Here is a 19,758-nt window from a genome sequence, read left to right on the forward strand (position 1 = left end):
GGAATGCACTTCCTTTGGAAATGGGGTCTTTGCGGATATAGTCAGCCCTGGCGAGGCCGCGCTGGGTTAGGTGGGCTGTGACCCACAGCGACTGGCGTGCTCCAGGAGGAGGCTCTCCAGGACAGGAGCGTGGCTGTCCGCTGCTCAGCGCCCGGGGAGCTTTGTTACAGCAGCGCGAGCTGACTCAGGGTCCTGCTGGTCCACTTCTCCAGCACAGAGACCCACCCTGCCACCGAGTAGGTGCTCAGATACGTTCATGTCAGCAATGAGCAGGGCTGCAGCTGACACTGTGGCACTCCCAGGGTGGAGGACTGAGGGGGCTTTATTGAAGGAAAAAAGAGAAAAAAGAACATGTACATTGGTCTAATAGAGGGGGTAGTGTTTTCTGTCCTGCATTGTTGTTGTTGTTATTATTTTGGTACTGGAGATTGAACCCAGGGGTGCTTAACCACTGAGCCACATTATTTTTTATTTTGAGACAGGGTCTCACTAAGTTGCTTAGGGCCTTGCTAATGTTGAGGCTGGCCTCAAACTTGTGATCCTCCTGCCTGAGCCTCCAGAATTGCTGGGATTTCAGGTGTATGCCACCGTGCCCAATGTGTTTTGGACTCCTTAGGAGGTGGGTAGTTCTTGTCTTTGTGGGTCAGTGCAGGCCCAGTATTGGCAGAAACTCCAACATCCTCTGAACCCCTGCTCCAGGGCCCCTGAAACACAGCATTTTTTTCTTACAACACATCTACCTTGTTGGCCTCTTTCCAGGAGTCCCTGCAGGTATCCAGCCACCACGGCCTGCACGGCCTCAGGTGACAGTGGCAGGACCTCCTTTGTGGGGTCAGGAGGAGGGCATGCAGTGGCCAACTGCCCCTCCGGGCCACACTGGTCAGCCTTGGCAGTTTTCCCAACTGAACTCTAGGCCTTGCTAGGAGAGGCTCAGGAAGAATGGGAATAAAATGTGAAAATAAAGCAAAATGAAGGGGCCAGGAAAGGGAGCATATAAAGCAGAATAATTGCAACAATATAAAAGTCTCATGTAGGCGCCATAAAGCGCGATCGGATTGAAAGCTGCTGATATAGCTGAATCCATAAAAGTGTGCTCTAAGTTGTTTATTACATGCTGGGGCGCACAGGTACCATGGCCCAGATTAATGGGGCACAAGGAGGAGACAGACAGTTAGAGCCCAAGCTGGAGTGCACACAGCCAGACGCACGGGCTGCCTCGGAGGAAGGCGGTCGGCAGGCGGCGGGCAGAGATGAAGGAATGCGGCTGCCCTGGGCAGGGGCTGCCTCCTGGCTCGGGCAGGGAAGGTGGGGAGTGGGACCCAGCAAGGGCCCCTGGGGCAGGTGCCTGGGCAGCAACCTGGAGGGATGGAGAGGAGCCACAGTGGCAGAGGACGGGGGTCTTGGGTTTCGGAAGCCTGGATTCAAAGCCTCGCCCTGGCCGTGTCCTGGGGTGTGACCTCAGTGGGCTACTTCCCTTCACCCTTCCGTTCTCTCGGTGGCAAAAGGGGATAGAATTGCCACCTCGAGGGCTGTGTGCATTCAGCACTGCCCCCTCAACCCATGCTTCCTGGGTGAGCGCTGGGTGCAGGCCAGGAGCCAGAGGTGCCCCACTGAGGTCAGTCCTCCGGGGGACACAGCCTGGGAGGCAGAGTGGGCAGCGCTCACACATCTAAGGGCCCCAAGACGCTGGTGATGGGGGTGAGGAGAGCAGGGGTTGTGTTTCAGCTGGTCGGTAGTGAGCGCAGAGTGCCCGCACGCAGTAGGCACTTAATAAATGACACTCCCTGGGGATTTGCCTGCTGGTCGGTGCTGGAGAGAGCTCTCCCTACTACCCCGGATCAAGGATGGACCCCAGGGCTCCTGAGGTGGGTGCCAGACTCCTGGGCCTCCAGACCAAAGGCGAGGACAGGCACCTCCTGCCCCCTGGGGACATGGTGTGTGATGGCTTCACGGTAGATGCTGGGACTTGAGTGGGGCTCAGAGGATCGAGGAGGAGGAGGGTGTTGCAGAATGGGGGCTGCGGGATGGCCTGCAGAGCTCCAGGGCCCAGCCCTGCTCGCTGCCCCTTCCCAGGCCGCTCCTTCCTCTGCGGGAGGAAGTGTAACGGGTTTCAGCGCTTTTCTTAGCTGAGCCCAGATGTGTCTCAGAATCCTCCTTAACACAGTGCACCCAAGAGGTCAGAACAAGCCTGCGTGATGGTCCCACCCCTGCTCAGGCAGGCAGAGTGGACTGCTGAGGATCAGTGAGCCTGTCTGGACGAGAAGCTGCCCTGGGGAGAGCCCGGGTAGTGAAGGGGAGAACGAAGGCCACAGGGTGTGGCCATGGTCTGGGGTGGAGGGAGATTGAAGGAGTAATGGCGGTTTAGGGACTGGATGCCTGAGAGGGGGCCCCTTTTGCAGAGCCCAGGAGGAACTGGTTCCCAGGGAGACGGGCCAATTGGATTCTGTTACACTGTCTGAACTGGTGGCGGGGTGGACATGCTTAGAGATACAGGGTGGAGGCCACTGGGGGGCCATCCGTGCAGGTGTGTGGGGGACACAGCAAGATCCAGGACCAGGGACAGGGGAGAACGGGAGGAACAAGAGGCCACTCGTTGGACACTGGGCTTGCTCATGTCAGGGGAGGCAGGGATGTGACATAGAGGGAAGAACCAGCAGAGACCCAAAGCAGGGGCAGCAGGTCTGGAGGCTCTGGGAAGGGCACCAGGGAGGGGGCAACCAAGCCCAGTGTCCAGAGGGCGGGGCAGCAAGTGGCGGCTGGGAGCTGGGACAAAGGCTGAGCGGGGGTGGGGAGAGCAGGGCGCTTGGGTGACTGCTGCAGTCAGGAGGAGACCCCGCCACCTTTCCAAGCACACAGAGCCATAGGGACATCGGCTCTCCTCCTGGGACTCATCAGAGATGCCACGGGGGTGGCGGGACACACCTGGCTGTTGGGTGCTCTCTGCTGGGGAGTCCCTCTGTCACCAGGTCTGCAGGGCTGGCTCAGGCACCAAGCACAGGGGTGCGCCTCTCCGAACTGCACACAGGCAGGAGCAGGGACAGCCGGCGAGCCAGAAAGGCCAGGGCAGCCGGAGCCAAGAGCCCGGGGGTGGGGGGCCTCTCTCTAAACCCATCACATGCCTATTGTGTGTGTGGGGTCCCCTGCCATTAGCTGGAGCTGAAGTATGGCACCTGTCCTGACGGGCCTGAGAAGCGGGTGTGGGCTGGTCCTGGGGCAGCGCTAGTTACTGTGGGTGGAGGCCACCGGTCCTGTACCCAGGACAGGAGGAAGCAGAGGGCTGCCCACGCAGGGGCCACGTTTGGATTGGGCTGCCCCAGAGGATTTTCATAAGGGCCACCACAGACATGGCTCTGCTGAAGAGGAACGAGGCTGGGGACCACAAGACTCACCTCGGCCTCCTGCGTCCTGAGCCCCAGGGCACCCAGGCCTTCAAACCCACCCCACCCCCAGCCCAGGGTGCCACTTATGCCTCCAGAGCACCTGAGGTGCGGCTGGTGCCCCTTTGATTTAATGTGATTTAATTTTAACTAATTTACATTTAATTAAAAAAACAGATCCCAATTCAGTTATTACAACACTTAAGTATGTACGGGAACAACTTGGGTATAAGACTCTACCTTTTCAGCTGTAAATTTTGCGAAATCTAAATATAGATCACGTATTTTAGGAGAAAATTTAGCATCAGAATGGAGAGGAATTGAGACGCGCTCTAAGTGTAAAATGCACGTGGATTTCAAAGACTTCATATGCAAGAAAAAAAAGTAGAAAATATGCTATATTTCCTATAGGAAGGGGTGTTTAAAAGATATTTCGGAAATGCTGGGTTAATAAAATATATTAATAAAATCAATTCTGCTTTTTTTTTTTACTTTGCAAAAAATGGGGTTCCCAGAAAATTTAAAACCTTGTGTATGACGCGCTATCTTCCATGCGGCTCTGATCCCCAGGTGTGGGCCCACCACACAGGTGGGGGGTTTCAGCTGTGACAGTTTGAGCGAAGTCCCTGGGCTACCTCGGGCAGGGAAGGACTCCTGGGATCACCAGACTCGCCCTTTCCTTCTCCATTTCCAAGAAGCATGGGCTCCCCACGAGTCTGCTCTGGGGCTCATGAGCTGAGGGATGGAGGAGGGGCCGGGCCGGGAGGGGGCTGCGCTGCACTAGAGAGCAGGGGAGCGGAGCTGGTGGTGGGCGAACAGGCCGCTCCTCCTCACAGACTGGTGGGCAGGCGGGCAGGCGGGCAGGCTGGCAGGCTGGGGATTTGTGTCAGCGCGAGGAGCAGGGTTTTGAAGTGCAATCACTTGTGGGAGGGGAAATTAGCTAAAAATCAGCCAACTCCGCTCTCGATCCAGCACAAATCACCAGGCGGGAGCAGGAGCAGAGCAGCGGGTGGCGGAGGGGCACTGCCTGCCTCCCCTGGGCCAGCCGAGGGCTGTGGTGGCTGGAGATGGAGCAGAGCGTGCGCGACCCCCACATTCAGCCCAGAGAGCAGCTGTTTGACTCCCTCCAGGAGGGGCTGGGTGCTGGAAGGGGGACCCAGAGTGCAGCCTTCCCGACCTTGGGTGCCAGGGTACACTGAGTCGCTCGGGAAGATGACCACAAGCCACTCTGTGTCTTTGACCTTGCCTTTGACACATTACCAGGTTTCATGAGAATCCAGGTAAGAGGACCACTAGAGAACAGATGGGAAAACATCTCCCTCGAGGGGCGGATTCCTTTTTCCTATAGAAACAGGAAGCCGGCTCAGGCAGGGCAGCCCCAGGCTGTGGGACTCACTGAGACCTTGGCTCAGGTCAGTGTCAGAGGTCACAATGTGACTTTGGTGGGTCAGGGTGCAGTGGAATTCTCCTGCCTGCATCCAGATGTCTTTCTTGGCATATTGCAACCCCGGGTTGGAGGAAGGAGATTACTGGGAAGGGGTTCTGCCGGAGCTTGCAAAACCCTGGAATATGGATTGGGAATGTTCTGGGATAACTGAGCACGGGCAGGCAGAGGAGGGGATCGGGCAAGGTCCTATGTTGCCCCCACCCTCATCTTGCTGGTGGTGGGTGCGTGCTGATGGGACCACAGATGACAAATGACACTTGCTTTGGGAGTGGGAGTGGTACAGATGTGACGGACGTGAACATCTGGCTCCCCCAGCTTGGGCAGTGCTCGGCTGCTGCCAGAAGCACTGGTTTTGCCCCAGGCTTGGTGACTCTGTGCCTGGGCTGCCCCCTAGCCACTTGCTCTGCTTCTCCACCCTGGGGGCAGAGCCTGGAGGGAGGGCACCATGTGGCAAGGGAACCAGGACAGGGACCTGGCTCCACTCTCTGCTGGACACGGATCATTTTGCCAAAGGACCCTGAGGAGTCCCCTTCAAGGGCCTCCGGGTGCATGTGTAGCGGGAGCCTGGGGAGAGCCTGTGGTCCCCCCCTGCCATCCCCAGACACCCCGCTGCCATTCCATCTTCCCAATGACCCTCTGGAGCACCGTTCCCAAGATTTAATGACCCTCTCTGTGCAGGTCCCAGGCCCTGAGCTTACTTACTCTCCACGGCGAGAGTGATGGGCTGGCTGGTCTTGTTATCGCCGTTCTTGTCATTAACAGCCTGCACGTAGTAGCGGCCCGCGTCGGGAGCCACCGTTGACAGGATGACAAGGGTGTTCTCCAGCGTGATGGCTCTGGGAAGAGGAAAGGATTCCTTGACAGGGGCCCGAGGGCTCTTGAGTCTCCAGGGACGCAGGGCAGGGACCCGAAGTGGCTGGCCCCACTCTACTCTCCCCTCCCCAGCTGGGAAGAGGAGGAAGGATGGCCTCCCAGCCTCCCTGCCTCCTCAGCCACTGTGCAGAGAATCCCAAGGTCAGGCCTAGGGTTCAAGACTGGCTTCAAGAGGCTTCCCCTTTTCCATGGGCCCCAGTGGGATTTTGTCCTATGGCTTTGAGGGGTCACCTCTGCCGCAGCACAAGCATCTGGGTGCCTCAGTGATGCTCACAGAATGAGTGAGTGACCAACAAGGGATGAAGTGGAAGTGACCGGGCCTTCCAGGATCAGCGCCTCAGCCCTCACCCCTTTCTGGTAGAAGGAATTGAACCCAGGGGTCCTCCACCACTGAGCCACATTCCCAGCCCCTCTAGATTTTATTTAGAGACAGTGTCTCGCTAAGTTGCTGAGGCTGGTCTTGCACAATCCTCCTGTCTCAGCCTCCTGAGGAGCCCGGCCTCCTCAACCCTAATCCTAACATTGCCTAGGTGGACTGAAGGTGACAGGCTGCCTGAAACAGACTTTTGGGGTCCTGTTCCCCCGGTCCCCTCCTCAGGGGTCAGTTTCCCCCTCCCCACAGCTTGTGAACACTCCTGGGAGCTACTGGGCTGGTTGGCGAGGTGAGAAGGGAGGCAGGCTATGCTACGGGGGTGGAGAGGGGCCGCAGCCCCCCGGCTGGTGCCTCTGCTGGGCTCCCGGTAGGCAGACCCTCAGCAGGCAGGGTCCCTGAAAGCCAGTCCCTCTCCTGTGCAGATGAAGTGGCGCGGGGAGTGTCGCCCAGGCCGACTCTGCCCGCTCCCTTCACCCTTTCTCCCGACGACAAACAAACCCATTAGTTTGCCAAGTCTATCTCGGGATGGTAATGTGATGTGCCCGAGACAGCTGTTAAACACCCTTAATGTGAGTTTAACAAGGACAAATCCAGCTGAATTCTTTTCAAATTCTCCCATTAGGTGAATGTTACAGAGTTCTAAACAGGCTCTCAAATCAACATCCTCACTAACGCGTCCCCGGCCCGGCTCTCGCCCAGCCACGGGGTGCTGGGTCCCTGCTCCTGGTTCTGGGGCATCGAAGGCTGAGACTCACACCAGCCGAGGAACTCTGGGCAATAGGAAGTGAGTCCTCCCGCCCCCAGTGCCTAGAAACCCTAACGATGTCCATTTTCTTTTTTGATTCTGGAGAGTTCTTTTAAGCTTCAGCTAATGGGGTGATAGGTGGGACCAGAGCCAATCTAACATGTTTTGAAGGTGACAACACAGGGTGGGGAAGGTGACCCCCCCACACCTGCTAGTCTCCTGCAGGGACCTTTGTCCTTGGAGCAGCCTGTCGGGGTGGCTGAGGTTGGGGGAAGGGAGCCTGGGCTGGGCCCCCAGCCTCTGAGGAGCCTGCTGTTCCCCAGCTGGGCCTCACTCCCTCCCTGCACACAGGTGGGAGCCAATGCTTGCTAGGATGCCTTCAGCCTGGAGGTGAGGGGTTCTGATCCCTGTCTGTGTCTCTGTTTCTTCCCCACGTGGCCCAAGACAGCCCATCAGACCACCTGCCCCCCACCCGTGACCCTCACCTGGCACAGCCCAGCGGCGGGACTCAGGATCGTTCTACAGGCCCCAGCTTCCGCAGCCACACCCCCGGCCCCGGCCACTAAGATTGAACTTGGCTTGGACCCCTTGGAGCTAAGGAAAGGGGGTGGACTTGGTGTATGTTAGGGTGGATCTTTCTAGGTCGGTGGCTCTCCACCTGGGGGACTCTGCCCTCGGGGGACATTTGAGGATGTCTGCACAAGGCTTGGTTGCCACTGCCATGGGTGCTCCTGACAGCTTGTGTGGAGGCCGGGGAGGCAGCTTGGCAGGCATCCTCAAACCCCGAGAGGCAGGGCGACTGGGACTAAAGGTGGATGTCTGCAGTATGGATTGTCCCCCAAGGTTCATCTGCTGGGGTTCCACCCCCACTGTGAGAGGTTAAGGGGGTGGAAACTTAATCTAAGTATCGTGTTCAGAGGTGGGGCCTTGGGAGGGACTGGGAAGAGATATGGTGATCAGAGTGGGACCCAAGACTGAGTCCCGGTGACTTTATGAGAGGGGGAGAGAGACCAGAAGGCACACACACACATGCACTCCCTGTCTCTTGCTGTGTGGCCTTCCCTGAACCCCCTGGGGACCCTGCCAGCAAGGTCTTCACCAGATGTGCCTTCCATCTTGCACCTCCAGAACCCTGAGACCAAATAAACCTCTTCCTTTATAACTCGCCAGCCTGAGGCGTCATTGGCAACAGAAAGCAGATCGGCACATGTGATAGCCTGTCCTCGCCTGTCCTAGGCGGAGACATGGAGTTGGCAGGCATGGCCGCTGTCCACCTCGGTGCCAGGATTTCCTTCTGGAGATCAGCACAGCTGCCGGGAATCCAGGGGCACTGTACAGCGTCCTGCCCGGGCAGGCAGGAGGTGTGTGGACGGAGGGCCGCAGGGCACGTGCGTGCCTCTAGGCGTGGACCGGGCAGCCCCTGCTCCACCCGCACCACCTCTCCCCTCTGTTGGAGCAGGGTGGCTTGAGGGCCTGTGTCGAGGACAGCAGAGCCCCATCAGCCTGGGCTCTGGCCACTGTGGAGGAGGGTACCCTTCCTGTCCCTCATTTGGGCAGGACTTCCTGGAGGGGGGACATCAACTTCCGTGAGGTCAGGTCACTGTGACTGGGGTGTCCGTTACTGCAGCTGGCCTTGCCTGCACCAGCATCTGGCCTGGGGCCCGCCTGTGGGGCCTGGGTTCCGTACTGAATGTGGAGCAGGACAGGAGGCAGACAGGCCTTCTAACCTGCTGCCTGACCCAGCAGGGGCCCAGGAGGGTCCCTGGGCATCCTGCCCTCTGCTTGGGGACCATGACAGACGTCACAGAATGATGCATGCTCAGTCCTAGGGTGCAAGCTGCTGTTGCACTAGGGAGGGTGTCCCCTCTGCTGGGCCCTGACACACTCATGCTGAAGGATCCCCAGGGGTGGGCCTTTGGGGGGCACTGGACTCTCACTTTCAGACAGGGGCTGGATTGTCCTTTCCAGCCACACCCTGGTTACCACGTCCTGGGCCTTGTCCACTCCTCTGATGGGCCCCACCACATCCTGCCTGCTGCTGCTATTTGGTTACCCCCTTTCCTTAGCTCCGAGGGGTTCAAACCTTAATTCAATTAAGAATAAACTAAACCGTCCTAGGCTGTGCCCAAAGCCCCCAGGAGGCATCTCTGTTGGGAATCTTGTCTCGTTTTCAACAGAGCTTGGGGCCTGGTGTGATGGTGCCCAGGCCGGTGGTGGCAGCAGCCTTCCCGGACACCCCACAGGCCCCTCAGACTGACGGTGCTCATCAGACACGGAGCTCTGACGTGCAGACACCAGGGAGCGGCTTCCAGGACCCTCCTGTTCAGTGATGGGTGTTAAGGTGTGGCAGTTGCCGAGACAGAAGCACCCCAGAGTTCTAGCCTGTGTCTGGCAGGACTGGATGGTGGTGTGTGTGTGAGTGTGTGTGTGCAGGTCAGGGAGACTCTGTCCTGGGGCCAGAGGGTTCTGGGAATGGGAAGCGGGTGAGGACCGAGGCCTGGAGTGGGAAAAGGAGGCAGGAAGGTGTTAGGAAAGGGAGGATGGGCGTGAGGGCCTCCTCCAGCATAGCACAGCCCCCTCCGGCAGCCGGGCAGACATTACCAATCCACCACCGTGCTCTTTCCCACCAGCCTGGGTGGGGCCTCAGAACCCTTTTCCATTCTGTGCTCTGGACAGACACTACCAATCGATTGCTTGCAGGATGTCTTGATACGCCTGGGTGAGTGAGATTACCGCATCAAGGGAGCTAGCGTGGCACTGATGCCTCTCCCTGCCCTGAGCCTGTGCTCTGCATAGAGCACCCTGTCTACAGCCTAACCCCAGCCTCCATGTTGGGGTGAAAGTTCTGCTGGCTTCATTGAAACTTAGTTCTAGGGGTGGGCTCTGACCTACGCTGTCAGTCCACCGGGGAACCCTGGCTGCTGCCCCATTCTCCACCTTGCTCTGAGTCTGGTGACTCTGCCGTCCTCTCAGGGTCCCCTGGCACACGTGGGCTTTTGAGTTCTGCCATGTTCTTGTTTTGGCCAAATGGATGTTAGCAGAGACTTAAAACCCCAAGTTTCTGCTTCCTCTCCTGCTCCTCTGCAACCGCCAGACAACATGCTAGCTGTCAGGAGGATGACGCCTAGATCAGAGCAGTCACCTGTCGGCCAGCATGAGGCCCTTCGAGGCTAGTCAGTGGCCAGCCAACCCCAGGAAGAAGTGCTAGCCTATACCACCAACCTGTAGATGCCTAAGAAAAAATTTCTAAGTGCTCCTGCTCATTGTTTTAGCCATTGGGATGTTTTGTTACAGAGCACATTATGGCTGTAGATTGCTGTTACATACTAGGAGGGGTTCTTGACCCCGGCTGTGCCTTAGAATCACCTGGTGAGCTTTTAAAAATTCCTACTTCCCGATGGCTCTCCATTTCAAATAAATCAGAATACCTTAGGGCGGAACTCAAGGGTCAGTCTATTTTAGAGCTCCCAAGAGAGTTCCATGGCTAGGTTGAGGATCACTGGGCCAGGACACAGTCTCCAAAGCGCAGGGGTTTGCGCGTGTCTGTGCCGTTTGCCCTCCCAGAGGGAGGGATGAGCCATCCTGACTCCCTCTGAGACTTGGGAAAGTGGTAACGGTGGGGGCTTCACTCTGTTGTGGGTGCAGTGGGGGAGAGCCAGCCACTTCCTGGGGTCGTCCTGGGATCCTGCACTCAGCAAGTGTTTCTGGAGCATGTGCTCTGGGGGCGGGAGGCTGAGAACACCCGCTACCTCTGGAGTGCGGCAGCCCTGGGGGAATGGGAGTGTGAGTGCACACAGCTGTCCCGTGATAAATGACAGTCACTCCTATCACTATGACATGACTGTTATTGCTACTGTGTTTCCACTGCGGGTCCTCGCGCTCCCCAAAGAGCCGTCCGTCTGCGCCTCCACTTGCTTCAAGGACCAGGACGGGCTCTGTCCTGTCAGTTTGGCAGCCCGAGCAGATGGGGAGCAGCTGGTCTTTCTGGGAGAGGAGAGAGTTGGCAGCCCGGAGAGGAAAGCCCAGGGGACCTCCCAGAGGCCCGCTATCCCTCCTGTCTTTGGTGGACCTGAGGGACGTTAGCGGCGTCACTCCCCAGCCAGGGGCGCACAGAAGGTCCTTGTGAGCTCTGAAAGCCCCGTGTGTTGGCCCTCCCTGCCCGGCCTCCCTGGCCACACCAACTTCCTGCAGCCCAAGCAGACACACCCTCGCACCCAGCAGACACCCAGCCACACCCGTACAACGGAACCGCCTGCGCCCGCCACCACCCCTGGGCTGGCCTGAGTCCTGGGCCTGTCGCCATGGCGACGCGCCTGGTGCTGCCTGCTTGGGTATTTTAAGTCCTCTGAGAGGCAGAGTTGTCTCCAGCCAAGAGCAGAGACACGCCCTGGGATTCCCTGGGAGCCCCAAGTCCTGGCACGTAGGTTCCAAGAAAGCCCCTGGCAAACCTAACTTGTGTGGCCATTCTGCCAGGAGCCCAGGCTGGCCACGTCCCAGAAGAGCCGAGCGAGGCTTCTGCAGGGCCGGCCCTCCCCTGCGTTTATCTGACCCCAAACCCTCCCCCAGGAACAGCTTCCCCCTGCTCCCTCCAGAGTGGGGCCTCACATGCGGCTGCTGGGCGGGATCTTGCGGCCATCGCGGAACCAGGTCACCTGCGGCCGGGGGAAGCTGGCGATGCGTGGGGCACGGATGACGGCGGCTTCTCCGTGGGAGACACTCTGGCGCTTCTCGCCCTCCTCAAAGCTGCCCATGTCTGCAGGGGGAGAGGGAGGCAGGCATCAGGGACTGGAGTCAGCTCGGGGACGGCCGGTGTGACGTGGTGGCCACAGCAGGATAACATGGGCAGGATGGGAGGAGCACCTCGGAAGCTGACCACCAGGCAGGGGACGCCATGCTTGGAGCACCTCAGATCCGCCCTCCCCATCCTCTAATTCATCAGCGTAACGCGCTCTCTTTATGCGTCTGGGTTTTATATCCACTTATATCCGTATATCCTCTCATCGATTTATCCAGCAACCGTGAGAGGTTGATCATTATTTCACATATTTTACAATAAAAAAAAAATACTGCTCAAATGAAAGGTTAATTAACTTGTCCAAGGTCACACAGCTAGGAAGGGACAGAGCCAGGATTTGCACTTGGACGTAAAACTTTGGATTTCGGCTGCCCCCTCCGTGCCTGCCGCTTTGGGCTTGGCAGGGCAGGGTCACAGACGGTGCCCCTAGGGAAAGGGAAGGGTGGGGGTGCTGAAAAGAGTGGGGTCTTGGATCCTCATAAACAGCCTCCCTGTGAGGAGGATGCCCCACCTGGGCCCTGGGGGCTGTGAGTGAGGCCGCAGGTGTGTGTGCAGGACGTCAACCCCTCGCTGTTCTGTTTAAAGCATTCTCTGTGCTTGGCAGGTAGGAGAACACTGATGTTCTGGCAGCCTGGAGGGAGCAGAGGGCAGAGGGCCAGACGGGAGACCTCGGTTCCCTGCTCGAGGGCCCACCCACCTGCCCGCCTGCCGGGCTGGGACTGGGAGTGGGGGGACTGCTTCTGCCTCAGCAGCTGGAAATGAATGTCCATCCTCCATGCTCCAGGTGTGGTCTGGGGGCCTGCAGTGTGGGCGTCAACTGGGCACGGGTTAGACACGCAGAGTCTCTGTCCCCCAGACCTGCCCATCAGAACCAGCCACCTAGCAGGACGCCCCTGAAGGGTGTCCATGTTCAGCCAGCAGGAGCGCTGTTCCTCCCCAGCAGCTGTGTCAGGAACCTGCAGAGTTACAGAGGCCTGATGGGAGTCAGCCCACAGCCTCCTCCTCCAGCCCTCACTACATCGTGGCACACCCTGGGCTCCCCAGGTCAGCAGGCCTACGTGCAGGAAGAGCTCAGACCGCGGCCCCGTGGGCCTGGGTTTCTCCAGTGCCCAACGTTCCCCTCTGCACCCAAGGGGCCACATGTCCTAAGCCACCTGAGCTTCTCTCACCAGGATGGCGGTTATCTCTCAACTCCTTGAACAGCATGGCCTCTTCTTCCTCTGTTTCCAGAGGTGAGACTCTTGTGGGTGGGTAGGACCCAGGCATCCGTATGGGTCTGTAGTGCCCAGGACAAGCCACAGTTGAGAACTGCCATGGTGACTGAAGACGGCTGGGCTGATCCCACCCTGGCAGGTCTCAACGTCACCTGGCACTTGGCAAAGCCAGACTCTCCCGGCGTCCCCTCCTCCCCAGGCCGTGGATGGCCCAGCTGTCACACACCTGGCCTCTGAATTCTTGATTCGCAGCCTGACTTACAGATTCCGCTGCACGCCCAAGTTTAAGGCCACTGGCCTGAGCTCTCTTCTTCTCAAGCCCTGGACTTGAGTCTCTTTGGGGCCACGCTGCCTCCCCTCCCTGGTGTCTCACCTGACCTTACGGCTTTGACCATAACCAGTCTCTGCCCCAGCTCAGCTCTCCCTGAGCACCAGGGCACCATTCCCAGCTCTTGCCGGGCATTTCTGCCAGGAGGCCCTGCCACCTCGGGCCAACTCCTCTTTTCTGCTATGAGTTCTGTCCATCGCTCCCACCACCGCCACCCTGGCCAGTCCCCTGAGCTCAGCCACTTGGAGTCTTTGATGCTGCTTCCCTTCCTGACATCAGAGGTGTTTCCTGGTCCCCTATAAGGTCCCCACTTCTTCCTGTGGGACACCACTCTCCGGTACCAAGGTACCAGGTCCCCCCAAGCCCTGCCAACTAGTGGTCCCCGTTGCTCGACCTCTGACCTCCCACCTGGGGGTCTCCCCCATGGTTCCTAAAGAAGAGTCTGGCCATGTCATTGACTGCTTGAGCCTTTGGTATCTCCTCCCTGGCACAGGAAGGTTGACCCCCTTGCCTGGATTCAAGGTCCCTCCCTAAGGGGACCTCAAACAACCTTGCTTGCCGGAATGTCCACACTGTCCTGCCTCCTAGAATCACACACACCCAACTGCCCACCACAGAGCCTCTGTTGACTTGCTGGGCACCTGCCTGGATTGCCACAACAAGCCAGGATTCACCAAGGTACCCTGGTTCGACATCATCCTGGGGGAGGTAGCCAATTTAGTGTTCCAAAAAATAAAATCTGCTGTCAGCAACCTTGTTCTAGAATTGGCAGGCAGTACGTCAATGGTTGGTGGTGGCTTTGGGGACTTTGTCACTGAGCTCTAATCCTAGCTCTGATACTTATAGCTGTGATGCTGGGCAAAATATTCAACCTTGCTGAGCCTTAATTGCTTCTTGTGTGCAATCAAAAGTTAAGGAGGGTGCCTTCCCCGTGGCTTGCCCTGAGGATTACATGGGATAAGGCGTGTGGGCCATGTTGTAACTTTCCAAAGACGGTTGCATCTTTCCCTTCCCACTGCTCTTCTTACACGGTGATTGACATTCCTGCCCCTGGGAGGCAGGGCCAATATGCCCTCCCCTTGAATCTTGGGAGTTTGTGACTTTTCCACCGATAGAACCTGCTGGAAGGCATGCTGTTTGACTCTTCCAGGTAGGTCATCCAAAGGGTACAGCTTCGACCTGGCTGTCACTCATCAGACATCGGCCCTGGGAGGAAGCTCAGCTAGCCCAAGCAGATGTGGGAACAGCCCACCCGGAGAGAGTCTGAGGTTCCAGACGACAGCCAGCGCTACCCCAGACATCTGAAGGAACAGGTGAGCCCTCAGGTGACTTCAGCCTGTGCCTTCAAGCCTGCCACGGAGACCTCCAACCACATAGAGCAGAGACAGCCCATTCCCCCGGGCCCGGCCCAAATTCCCGAATCACAGAATCTGTGAGCTTAATACATGATTGCTGTATACCATGGTGTTCAGGGTAATTTATCACACATAGAAACTGGAAGGTATGCAAAAGTGTTAAAATCGGCATCCAATATCTTTCAGTATTAAAATATTGGAATCCTGTACATTTTTCATTTAGCGTAAACATCACCTCCTCAACAAAGGATCACCCCGTGCCAAGCAAATAGAAATAGAAAGCAGGCTTGCCGGGCGCTCACCCCATGCGGGTTTCTTTCTAGGTAGGCTTCACATGCATTATCTCATTTAATCTTCCCAATAACATGACAAGCTCAATTTTCATAAATGTACATTTTTAGTTGTTTATTAATTTCTATTACTTGCCTCTGTCTATAAAAGATTACATCAATAAATCACATTGATTTCAGTTCGTACAATAATTTTATCCATTTAAAAAACTTTTCACAGAACTCGGAAGATATATTTAAACAATTTAAAGCAATTTCATGGCAATCCTGCGGCTTTCTCCTCGCTCTAGTTTTATTAGCTCCATTTGGTCGGTGGGGAGATGGAGGCTGATGGAGACAGAGTGATTCCTCCCGCATTCAGGGCCTGGCTGAGCTCGGCCTCCCCGCTGAGTCTGGGCCTTTTCCTGACTCTGGCCTGCACTGAACTGCACTGAACTGCTCGCTGCACTTGTCTCCTTCGGCCAGAGGGAGGCCGGGAGGGGAGGCAGCAGATCCCTACCAGCCACCAGGCCCGAGCTCTGCGCACAGTAGGTCCTGTCTAATTTCACCCAATGCCATGTTTATCGGCTCTTTAGGAGCTCCTACTGTGGGCCCGGCAGGCCCTGTGGTGGGCGCTGAAGGAAGTCCTGTTCCCTGCCCTCCTGGCGCTTGGCGGCTGGCCGGGGGGGTGGGTGAGCTTCCTTCAGGCTGAGACCAGGGAACTAACTAGCTGGCGAATTTATGGGGTGGCTGAGGCCAGGAGGTGGGAGAGAAGGGTGGGCCGAGGGCAGGAATGGCCAGTGGGGAAGGGTGGGGTTGTGTAGCCCCTGGATAGACGTTGGAATGGGTGGATGGAGGGCCGGGGAATGGAGGGAGGGGGCTGGTAGGCTGGAGGGATGATTTGTCCTTCTCTACACACAGGCTCAGACGGTGGGACAGATGGTGGTAGGATGCATGTCCGTGTGTACGGGGCAGTGTGTGCTGCATGCATGCGTGTGTGGCAGGAGGGGTGCCTGCTTACACATGTATGCATGTGTCACGATTGCATGTATGTATGTTGTGTGTTGGGGTGGATCGTACGTGTGTGTCTTTGTGTGTGTGGAGGATGGATGGCGTATGCCCCTATGTAACATGTATGTTTGCATGTGTGGGGCGGCTGGTTGTATGCAGTTATATGGAGGGATGGTGGCATGGGCATGTACACACGGGTGGTGGGAGGGGTGGAGGAAGGAGGGCTCCGAGGGCCGTGCTCCCATTTCTGTGGTTGATCCTCCTCCGCCTCTCTACCCACCATCTGCCCATCTCACCACGAGCCCTGGACCCCCAGTGTCCTCCCATTCTCCCCTTTCCACCTTGTCAGGTGGGCTTCCTGGGTGTGGCATGTGCACCAGGTGCCTGGCCTGCAGCCCTGCAGCCCTGCAGCCAAGAGGCAGCTTTGAGAAGGAGCCAGACAGCCGGAGGGCAGGTTAGAGGAAGGGAGGGGTGGGGCTCCAGGGTCCAGGAGGAAGCAGGCTCCACCCCATGCCCCTTGCAGTGCTGGCTTGCTCAGGCGCCAGGGCTGAGGCCACCTTGCCAACCAGCTGCCCCAGGCGCAGAGCAGTGTGGGCCCGGGGCACAGCTGGAAGTGGCCTAAGACATCTCCTTGATGTCTTTGTTATGGCTTAACAGGTCCTGTAAAGTGCGCGTTCCACTTCAGAATATAGTCATTGCTTTTATTTATTCTTAAATCATGAGCTGTCATGCATAGAAAAGAGAGAATGTGATTTTATGTATAGTTTAAAGAAGAATGAAATCAACGCCCGGCGCCCGGCACCCAGCTTACAAGCCAGGGCCTGCCGACACCTCCCAGGCCCTCCCGCTCCAGGGCCCGTTTCTCTCCTGGACGCGGGGCTCTCCCGCCGTCTCTTCACATCTCACCACACACCACTGCTCGCTGGAGCAGCTCATGGCTCATTTACTCTGCTCTAAAGCCCCTGTGCCTGGGATCATCTGAGTGTGGGCTTCTGTGATTTGCTTTTTGAAGCAACATGATTTTGTGGTGCTGACCCTGAGTCCTCGCCCTTAATTCGGTCATTTTTAGGTGGCGTGGGAGCGCGTGGGCCACGGGGCCAGGTGCTGCCCCTGCGTTCTCTCCCGGCAGCCCCTGTCCTGAGGAGGGCAGCCCCTCCCGTGCTCTGGTACAGGAGGGGACGTGCTGAGCCGGGACTCAGGGCAGGCACACGTCTATTTTACTAATAACGCCAAACAGTTTCCGAAGCTGCACCAGTTCACACACCCACCACCAGCGCCCCGGGTTTCCACCAGCACAGGGTCGGGCTGGTCTCCTTGGGCTTTGCCAAGCTGCGGGGCGTGGAATGGTGTCTCTTGTGGTTTTATATGTGTGCCATGAAAACGACGCTTTCCCTGCCACCAGAGCCCACCATGCCTCTGCCCCCACCGTGGCTGAGAACCCTGGTCTGTCCCCGAGGCCTGCTTCCCAACCACCTCCTGCCTCTCTTGGGCACACTCACTCTGCTCCGGTCACCTTGGCCCAGACCGGCAAGCCCGCCCGAGCACCCCTGCACCTGGCCACGTCCTGGAGACTCTACTCAAGCCACCTCCTCAGGGTGACCCAGCTCCACGCCTACCAGTTAAGGTGCCTGGCGCGCTCCGTCCCTCTTACCTGACTTCGTTTTCCTCACAAGACCTGATCTGCCTTCCTGTGTCCCAGATTAGGTTATGTGTCCACCTGTAGCTTGGGTCTCCTCGCTACTTTCCTTGAGGGCAGGGATGGGAGTCTTGGTTTTGTCCCCTGTTGTGCCCTCAGTGTGCCCTCACTGCCTGGCAATGACCCTTGTTCATGAGGGACCTCAAGGCCCTGGTAAATGGATGCTGGGTGCGCACGGGCTCAGGCCGTTGGGCAGTGTGGGCTCTGCAGGCTGCATGCCAGGCTCGGGCTGGTGGAGAATGAGGAGAAGCCCCACCCCAGCCGGCAGGACTGAGGCTCGCTCCCCTCCAGGCCTGTCTTCGAGTGGCAGCCAGGCTGCCAGGACACAGGCCTTGGCTGTGTGTGTGGCTGGGCTTGGTGCTGCGCTGGGCAGGTCTTGGCTGGCGCAGGCTGGGGAGGGGGCTGGGGGCATGGCCCAGGGGAGGACACAAAGGTGCCACAGGACCCGCACGTGGCCGACAGTTGGCTCCGGGGAGCCTGTCTATTCCAGAGGGCTCTCCCACTCCTCCCACAGGCTGAATGCCAGAAATTTATGGTGACTTTAAAAAATACAAAGAAGAGACTCAATGTGGGGACAGGAAGGGGGCTGGGGGGGAGAGATGTTTTATTGACTTCCCCTTAATTGCTGTAATTAAAAACACGTAAAGAATCTTTTTTTAACGACTTTGCCATTATCATTAGTTGTTAGCACAGCTGCCTTATTAATTTCTCATTAGAACCCAATTCATGGGCCCTCTCTGGGAAGGCACCAGCTGGGGGTAGGGCCTGATGGCTCCCCGGAAAGGGGCACAAAGGACAGCAGCCACCAGGGGACCTGCTGCCTGGAGCCCCAGGACAAAACCTGTCCTCCCAGGGAGGTGGACACAGCCAAGGAGGCCAGAGCCAGGGGTCTGGGAGAAGTAGCCCCATCCGACCCACCTCAGAGCGAGTGCGTCTGTGCCAGATGATGGGTGGACAGAGACAGCTGCAGAGGCCTGGGAGGACCCCAGGACAGGGAAAGGGTGAGGTGAGCCGGGTACTCGTTCTCAGGGTGTGCGATCAAGGGGTCAGCCTCCTTGAACTGGGCTCCTTGGTGCCTGACCTGCCTCTCCAGTCCCAGCCTTGCCAAGTGGAGGGGTGGCTGGGATGTCCCTACTTGGGCAGACAGAGCGACACAAGGTTCCAGGTCACCCTTCCTGGCTCACTTATTAGAGAGAGGAAAGTCTGCTCTCCCATGCGTCCGTCCCGGCTGGGAAGCATTTGCAACTGTTTGTGCATTGATCCACGGATCCTTGCAACTGCCCAGCCAAGCTGGCCTAACAGCAGCATTTCCTCTTATACACCAGGACATGAAGCTGCAGAGGAGTTAAGTCACACAGAAGTTAAGGTCACACAGCTTTAAGATGTGGCATTGAACCAGGGCTCAAGGTGGGTTCATGTCTATGCCCTACTAGGAAGACGAAGGCAGAAATACCCGGTGGGGAGGGCAGGCTTGGGCTGTCCTCTAACCTCTCTGAGCCTCAGTTTCCCCGTCTTGACTTGTGGCTCGTAGGACATACCTCCCAAGCTCTCTGACCTGTCTTGGGAACCCACTGAGGAAAGATGTTCACCTCGTTATGCCAGAGGAAGGATTCTTCTGGAGGTTCCTGCCCAGGGCTGGCTCTGGCCTTCGGTGTCGGGCCCATGGTCTTGGCCTGATGGCCACCTTCACCTTATTAACACCAGAGCTGACACAGATCTTATCTTACAGTCCCGGACACTGAGGCCTGAGAGGAAGGGATGTACCCAGGGTCCTCAGCTGGAGCTCAGACTCACCCCTTCTGACCCCATCCCCGCAGCATGGCCAATAGTTAATCAAGACAGAAGGGTCCTGACCTGGCACACCAAAGAGCCCAGACAGGCGACCACCCCAGCCACAGGCACCAGCCACAGGCATCCTGGGAGGGATGGCATCTCTGTGTGGGACACTACAGCCCGGGGTGGCTGGGATGATCAGAACCTGACCCAGCAGGTGCCCTTCTCCCACACCCCACGCTGGTTTTACTTTCCTTAGGCGCGGGCAGCAGTGGGGTGTCTGGCAGTTGGGCGATCATGGGTTCAGATCCTGGTTCTGGTGCTTGAGACCTGGGTAAGTTACGGCCCCTGCTGGGCCTCGGTTTCCTCACCTACAACACGGATAGGGACTTCTCTCTTCAGGCGGGATGACCACCGAGGACTGGCGTGTGCTGCCCAGAGAGTGGTGAGGGTGAGCTGCTCTGGCCAGATCTCATCTTTCCCTGCACCCTGAATTCCTGGG

General features: G+C 57.8%; 1 protein-coding gene across 1 annotated transcript in view; it reads right to left on the reverse strand.

Moving 5' to 3' along the window:
• The window catches only part of Sdk2 (sidekick cell adhesion molecule 2), a 144,996-nt gene that overhangs the window by 84,868 nt on the left and 40,370 nt on the right, over window positions 1-19,758 (reverse strand). The window contains exons 4-5 of the mRNA XM_077801289.1: window positions 11,421-11,568; window positions 5,527-5,660 (exon numbers count right to left, since the gene is read on the reverse strand). Coding sequence (XP_077657415.1) covers window positions 5,527-5,660; window positions 11,421-11,568 — 282 coding nt within the window. The remainder of the gene's footprint in view (window positions 1-5,526; window positions 5,661-11,420; window positions 11,569-19,758) is intronic.

Source organism: Urocitellus parryii, chromosome 7 (assembly GCF_045843805.1).
Source record: "Urocitellus parryii isolate mUroPar1 chromosome 7, mUroPar1.hap1, whole genome shotgun sequence".
Classification (NCBI taxonomy): Eukaryota; Metazoa; Chordata; class Mammalia; order Rodentia; family Sciuridae; genus Urocitellus; species Urocitellus parryii.